Source organism: Anopheles merus, unplaced genomic scaffold (assembly GCF_017562075.2).
Source record: "Anopheles merus strain MAF unplaced genomic scaffold, AmerM5.1 LNR4000014, whole genome shotgun sequence".
Lineage (NCBI taxonomy): Eukaryota > Metazoa > Arthropoda > Insecta > Diptera > Culicidae > Anopheles > Anopheles merus.
In genome coordinates this window covers 72,531-79,868 of record NW_024427594.1, presented here as the reverse complement: position 1 = coordinate 79,868, position 7,338 = coordinate 72,531, and the positions used below count along the sequence as shown (strand labels likewise).

General features: G+C 39.0%; 1 protein-coding gene across 15 annotated transcripts in view; it reads right to left on the bottom strand.

The window, feature by feature from the left end:
• Positions 1–2,081: 2,081 nt before the first annotated feature.
• Positions 2,082–7,338, bottom strand: part of LOC121600956 (CD151 antigen-like) — a 50,173-nt gene continuing 44,916 nt past the window's right edge. For all 15 annotated transcript variants that reach the window (XM_041929750.1, XM_041929749.1, XM_041929743.1 and 12 more), the window contains 2 exons: positions 2,561–2,734; positions 2,082–2,457 (listed from right to left, as the gene is read on the bottom strand). In XM_041929750.1, coding sequence (XP_041785684.1) covers positions 2,314–2,457; positions 2,561–2,734 — 318 coding nt within the window. In that variant the 3' untranslated portion in view covers positions 2,082–2,313. The remainder of the gene's footprint in view (positions 2,458–2,560; positions 2,735–7,338) is intronic.

Here is a 7,338-nt window from a genome sequence, read left to right as displayed (position 1 = left end):
CAGAATTCAGTGGTGCAAATACACACATGCACACACTTGGCGACACACGCTCTGCTGTGGGGTGTGATTTGTGTTCTGTGTCCAGTGGTGCAAATATACACACACACGCTCTTGGCTACACACGCAGTACGGCGCGGTTGGCTTGGTAGAAGCGCATACACACATTAACGCAGTAGACTTCACTTTCAGTCCAGTGAAGTTGGTCCTTATGTGGTGTTTCAGCGTTTGGTGGTCAGCGGATAAACCCCGTGAAAAATGAAGATTTGTTTAATTTGAGGTAAGTAAAAGTGATTAAAATTATCAACCAACATGAATAGTTTCAAAGATATTTATCAAAAACCTGTTGATTTCTTCTAACACACATATTTGAAATGTTCAGCAGTAAGCGGGTATTAATAATCTCCTAATTAATAACATTTTTCTTCCATTTCATGTGTGTTTCACGGCGAACGGAGACAACAAAACCTGTGGCTGTGTCGTAGTGTACGAGATGGTGGCTCGTACAATGCAGCGAGAAAAAAAACCAGGAGCAACAGCGATGAGAAGCAGAAAGTGCTGTGCTGATTTTAATTTTTCTCTGTGCGTGTGTAAAAAGTGTTATTTAAATTATGTGCGTTAATTTAGAATAAGGTGCAGTGATTATTGTGCATGTGTTGTGTTTTTTTTTTTGTATTAATGTTGGTAAAATATTCAATAAATCGAATCATGTTGGTATAATGGTTCGCACTGTATCATTTTGGAAAGAAATTCTGGCAAAAAGGGGGAGGGGGCTATTAAAAAACGAAGGTTCGTGTAGACCTCCATTCGGGTTTTGCTTCGGCTTCGAGTTTACTTCGGCTTCGGGTCCCGACGGATCACTTGAATAATTTCGCCAATTCAAGTTCTTATTCAAGCGCTTATTCAAAGGATCTCTGAGTGCTGGTGACCGTTGGGGACTGCTCGGCCCGATCGTTATCAGCATGACTCCACTTCGATAGTGTCCTCTATCGGGATTGACGGAAAACACCACTGTGCCATCGAATTGACCGTTAATATTTATTTTAATATTTAACAACATTTTTCGGACAACATCGTGTAATATTTATAAATTTATATTTCTTTTCATATGGTTTATTCTCATCTAAACGCATCATTAAATATCGCTAACTGTTTCATATTGTTTTTCTATCATACTGTGTCAAGAATGGAACAGAGTTCGTCCAGATCGTTTAATTGAAATTCGAACTACAGTTAGATTTTTTTAATTGGTACATATGAAACTTATTCTTCTTCTTTGGCGCAACTACTGTTTCTTATAGTTTTCGTATTGTTGCTTTACAATCATTTTTCTATTCTTCTCTTGCGAGGTTATATCGCGATATGGCTTTAAAATCCAGCGTTCTGGGCCCTTCAGAACTAGTTCGCAACTGATTTGTCTTCACTAACCTTCATAAATTAAGACTCTAAGCATAGGCCTTATGTTCCAATGCAATACTAGTGCATGGTACAATTTTAGAAACAACAGATACTTTTTCTTCATCAGGAGTAAGTTGATCAGCACATCCGTTTGAGGCCCCTTTATTTAAGTTATTTATCAAGATTTTTAAACACTCAATTTTTTAATAAAAGCAAATGTTTTATAGCTCTCTTTCATTCCTACATTTACTTTTAATGAAAAATGTTACAGCTTATCTGAATAAACTAAATGTAATCAACCCATCCGTCAATGTCATGGGTTTCGTAGAGATAGGTATACCACATTTGTATCTGAAAGTCTATGTAAGTTATGAAAATAAAATTCATGCTACAAACTCAAAGTATGTTATAATAAATTTACGAAAAGTGTAAAGGTATTTTAAGTTTTTCACATCAAAGCTTAAATTCCGTCAAATTGACGGGTTCCGTAAACCTAGTGTTAACCAATCTAAATACGTATTTTTATCCACTCGTCAAAATGACGGATGTCCGTAGAGATAGGTATATAAGAGACCCCCGTAAACCTAGTGTTAAATACAGTTTACATATTGAATGCATAATATAATGCAACATATGGAATCAAATTATCTTTATTTCAAATAACAGCTGCTTTAAAAAAATATATGTTTTTCATTGTCAGCAAAAGAGAAAGAATGTTTATTGCAATTTAGTATAATATTTACAAATGATAATGTAAACAACTTTAAAATTTGCATTTACTATGTGACACATTTAACAGATAATATGATACATGGTATAATTGGTTCATTACACGTGTGGGTCCTAATATCCATAAATAAGGCTGATGTTGTCTGGGAGAGGATCCATAGGTTCAATTATTAGATCCGGTGGCTTTTGTCAGTCTAGCACATCTTTAAGTTTCACATACAAGCAACAGGATAACACCATACCAAACACTTGTATTGCGCTCAATCCAAGCCCGATGGCACCGAGAATTATTAGGTGATATTTAAGGTCATCCATCATCCCGTATATGCAACCCTATCAAAGAGATATTTCGCAAGGTAAATGCACGATTAGAACAACAGGAAGACGCAAAACGCTTTTGTTCAGTATTTAGTAAAAATGGAAATATTTGCCGTACCGTATAGTGTATATTACTAGGACCATCACGTAAACCACAGTTGGAAACCACGGTTATACAGCACGAATCTGGTACCAAGCGGCCTTCAGTTGGTTTTATCAGATTTTTGCGTCGTGACCGCAGCCATACACTATGTCGCCAGTCTTCAAATCGTACAGCGCCACAACAGGAAAACTTTTTGATTCGAGAGTATTTGCAGCAAAATCCCAACGGTTTATGTGGTCCAGATGCATCGATGTAGAATCAGTCACATATTAGAGGAAACAAGAAAGGCAAAATAGTAATAATAAAGAATAGAAGCATAACATTATCTATTGACATCTATTAATAAGTTAGTTAGTTAGTTATCCGGCGCTACAACCGCTTTATGGTCTGCCTCAGGAGTGTCCGAAACCGCTCACAGTCTCGCACCTTCACGCCATCCAGCCATCTCAATTCGGACCTACCACGCCTCGTCTGTCCTTGTGAACAGCCTAAAAAGACTTTACGGGCTGGGTCGTTCGTTTCCATGCGTACAACATGGCTAGCCCACCGATGCCTTCCGAGCTTAATTCGCTGTACGACATTAAGGTCGGCATACATTTTGTCCCACATTGTCTTTCCACACATACGAGGCCAAATATTCTTTTGCGCATTTTTCTCTCTAATGCGATTAAGAAGAATTCGTCAGATTTGGACAGTGTTAGAGGTCTGAGAGGCGTATGTGAGTATCGGAACTATATAGGCGCTATATAGTCCCAGCTTCGTCCGTCGTGACAGGTTCTTTCAGGTGAACTGATTTCTCAGGCCGTAGAATGGCTGGTTGGCAACCCGCATCTTTGCACGCAACTCAAATAATGTGTACCACGTAGAAAATACGAGGCAAAATGTGGAGTAGTTGTAATCATTATTTAAGCAGCACATATAAGATAGAATTAACCTGTTAAACATTGCGATGGTTGCGAATCATCTGCTCGATATCTTATGATATTTTAAATAATCTTGATTTTTTATTCATAATTTTTTTTGCGGTTTTGTTCGTCGAAAAGATTACTTTTTCATTTTTTGTGGTTTTTTGCAAAATAAAATGAGCAAAAATGCGCCTGGGGGACGGGCTTGTCTGTCTCCTATTCAAATTGGCCATCCGGGACTGGATGGAGGAGACTTCGGGAACCATCTTCTATAAGTTAACCCAGATCCTGACATACGCTGATATTATAGACATCATTGATCTGCGGCTCTCCTATGTAGCATAAGCCTACTACGGGTTGAGCGGGTGGTAGAGAATCTCGGATTGCAGATAAACGAGGCAAAGACCAAACTGACAGTGGCAACCTCAGCAGCCCTAACAATAAATAATCAGAACCTACGAAGGCGTGACGAACAGATAAGTGAACGTGCTTTAGAAATCATCCCAGAATTCACCTATATTGGTTCTAGAGTCGGTTCCGACAGTAGCATGAATGAATTGTGAATGAACTCCCATACGCCTCTGATACATTAGCAATATCCAAATCTGACGAAACCCTCCTAGCCGCGTTCGAGATTAAGATGATCAGAAGGATCCTTGGAATCGTATGAGTAGACAATGGAGGAGCCGTTATTACGATGAGCGATACGAGATGTACGCCCACCTCTCTGTCGTTCAGCGTATTATTAATATGTACTGTTTAATCTTCAACGGGCCGTATGCCCTAATTAAGATAAGTAACAGTATACAAAAAAATAAATAGCAAAATCAAGATTTGTATCGCAATTTACTGTGCCCACGGCAGAAACTGGTGACGTTCCTTGAAGCACTGAGTTGAGATGTTGAAGTCGAAGCAATCCGAAATAGTGTTAAAAAAGCCGATATGCAGAATATAGGGTCAGACCGACCAGCGCTGGAACGGGGTTGAGCGAGCCGTAGAGTCTCTCTAGTCCTAAGTGTTCGGGATGGTGCATAGATATCGACTCGACCAGCGATGAAAGAGCACTGTGCATTGCGTCTTCTAACCGAAAGAGGTTCAAGGCCTAGAAGACGATACAAATAGCCAGCAGTAGCGGATTAAGGGTATCGGGTGTCCTTGGCGGTAAGACGAGTTGAGGCCCCCTGTAAATGGTAAATGATGTTCGGGGGGGTTGGTACTGGCACTGAACTTGCTGTTGGGAAATTGAACAGTAAACTTGAAATGCCGTCGGAGGCCTTTTTTTGCTTGCGGGGGGCGGAAGGGGGGGGGGTTGTAAATGATTCGCGAGCCTCGGAGCCGCCACTGCCTGCCAGGGACGTAGGCGTAGAGCATATCGCGTGAGCTTACGTTGAATCGCCTCGAGTCGATCTATTGAAGAGGCAGTAGTTGGGCTTCAGATTACGCACGAATATTCCAGAACCGAACGAACGATACAGTTGTAGACAGCTTTGATGCACATGGGGTTGCGGAATTCATTAGTTGTCCGGATAACTACGCCAAGTAGTTGGTTTCCTCTGGGTACAACGTTCTCGATATGCTGTTTAAAGTTCAAATGAAGAAGAACGCCCAGGCATGATTTTGTCGATTAACTGCAGTGCCGTCCATGAAGTAGGTACCAGTAACTGAGCTCCTGCATCGACTAAAAGACACACAGTAGCATTTCTCGATGCAGATAGTCAGTCCATTGCGCTTGCACCACGAACAGAAGATTTCGATGCAGTCTTGCAGGAATATAAAGTCACCTGTGTTATGTATAGGCGCAAAAAAATTTGCGTCGTCGTCAAACAGACAGACACTGTCGGGAGGAAACATCGTTGATGAACAATATGAAGAGAAGCGGGCCAATATTGCTTCCTTGCGGCACACCCGAGCTACTGACTTTTTCTTTGGACATGTGCTTATCAATATTTACGACGTATGTGCGATTAATTAGGTAAGACTTAAGCCACTGTACGAGCGAGCAGAGAAATCCTGGCTTATCGGCTTATTAGCGAGAAGAATTGCGTGACAATTATGCTTGTCGGCTCCATGTTGTACGCATGGAAACGGACGACCCAGTCCGTAAAGTCCTTTTAGGCCAGCGGGACAGAGGAAGCGTGGTAGATCTAAATTGTGGAGATAAGATGGCGTTGAGGCGTCTGTCGTTAAAGCTGGGATAATAGATTGACAAACGAAGGCGCGAGACCGTCAGCGGTTTCGTAAAATCCTGAGGCAGGCCAAGACCGTTAAGCAGAAATAGCGCCGGATAAGTAAGTTAGTAAGTACCAACGAGGACTTTCACTACCGCAGCTATAAACATGTAAAAAAAATTCAAATCAAATATAAAAAAACCGGAATAGGGGAACTGGGGGTAGTTTCGACACCTTAAGGTTTTCGCCTGATTGCAATACTTTTGCCAATGTAAACTTACTAGTAGACATCGAAAAAGCTTTTTTGACGTATTATGTACCATATCTCACGAGAAACTACGGTTCCTGGATTGATTTTGATAACATTTGAATAAAAATAAAAAAGTGTGTATTTTATTGCGTCACGACTGTGGTGCGGGTAAGTTCGACACCGTGATGGGGTAAAATCAACACATTGGTTTTAGCTTTTAAAATAACAAACTCTGATGGCCTGTAGTTTTCATTAAAGTTCAACAAAGTATTTCGTACCAATTTTATGAAAAATTAACACAAAACATTATTGAAATATGCGAAAGAAATGAAGTAAGAAGCAAGAACAAAAATTTCATTACAAATAGCATCTGGTTTACGGAATGATTGGTTAAGATTCCTTTAAAAATAAACCTGGCAGACATCTTTCAGTAATCTTCTTCTTTTTTTTATAAAACCGAAAAGTGTTCAATTTTATTTTTCTCTGCCAACTCGAAAGCCAAAAGTCGAACATCGGTGAATGTAATTCCAAACCAGCGACTATTTTTTTTCTTCAGTTAAGCCTACCCGGCCTAAAGTAAGCCTAAAATACGGTCAAAGCCATAACAATATTAATTTTCATAAGCCTAAATCATATGTAAAGTTCATGTTTTGAATGAGAGTTTGGCAAACGTTCTGTGATGGAATAATATCTGAATTCCATAATTATAACTTCGTTGGTTTGTTGACATCTTGAGCTTTAAAGCTTCTACGGCATTTTTAATTGCGTGTTTGTTCAGCTTAATTATTACGTTTCTCGTACATCGTTAAGGGACATCTGTATAAAATACAGGCACTTTCAAATTACGATGTAAAAAAAGTTAACATGCTACAAATCAGCATTACACTACTACCAAGTGGGGTGTCGATTTTACCCCCATTGCACATTGGGCAAACGCCTGTATAAAAATCGAAAAACCAACTTTGTCGCAGGTTAACACCATAAACATTTTCTTAAAATAGATATTTAAACTTAGTTGAAACCAAAATATTTTACGTTTTATCTTAAACTTACTGTACTATAGGCCATCAAACTACAAACTTTGTGTTTTTTGTCCCAAATTTGAGCTATTTTTTTATGTTCAATCATAAACCATAATATTTTAGTACATGATTGTTAGATTTTGATAATTAATGTGTTGTTGGAAAGGTTTTTTGTCATACTTTGATGTTATGTATGAATATTTGGCAAAAACTTTTTTGTTTTTTGTATTTTGTTTTTAAAGTCCATAAATGATTGAAAACCAAACATCACAGCTGAATTTTTGGATATTTTCATTTTGGAGAGTGATTTTTTTATGATTCGATTCGATTTCACTCGCGAGTCGTATATCATAAGAAAGATCAACATTTTTCCTAAGTTTTGTCGTTGAAATTAGCTGCGACCATCTGCGACCCCGAAAATTATTGAACTTTATCTTGAAAATAGCGC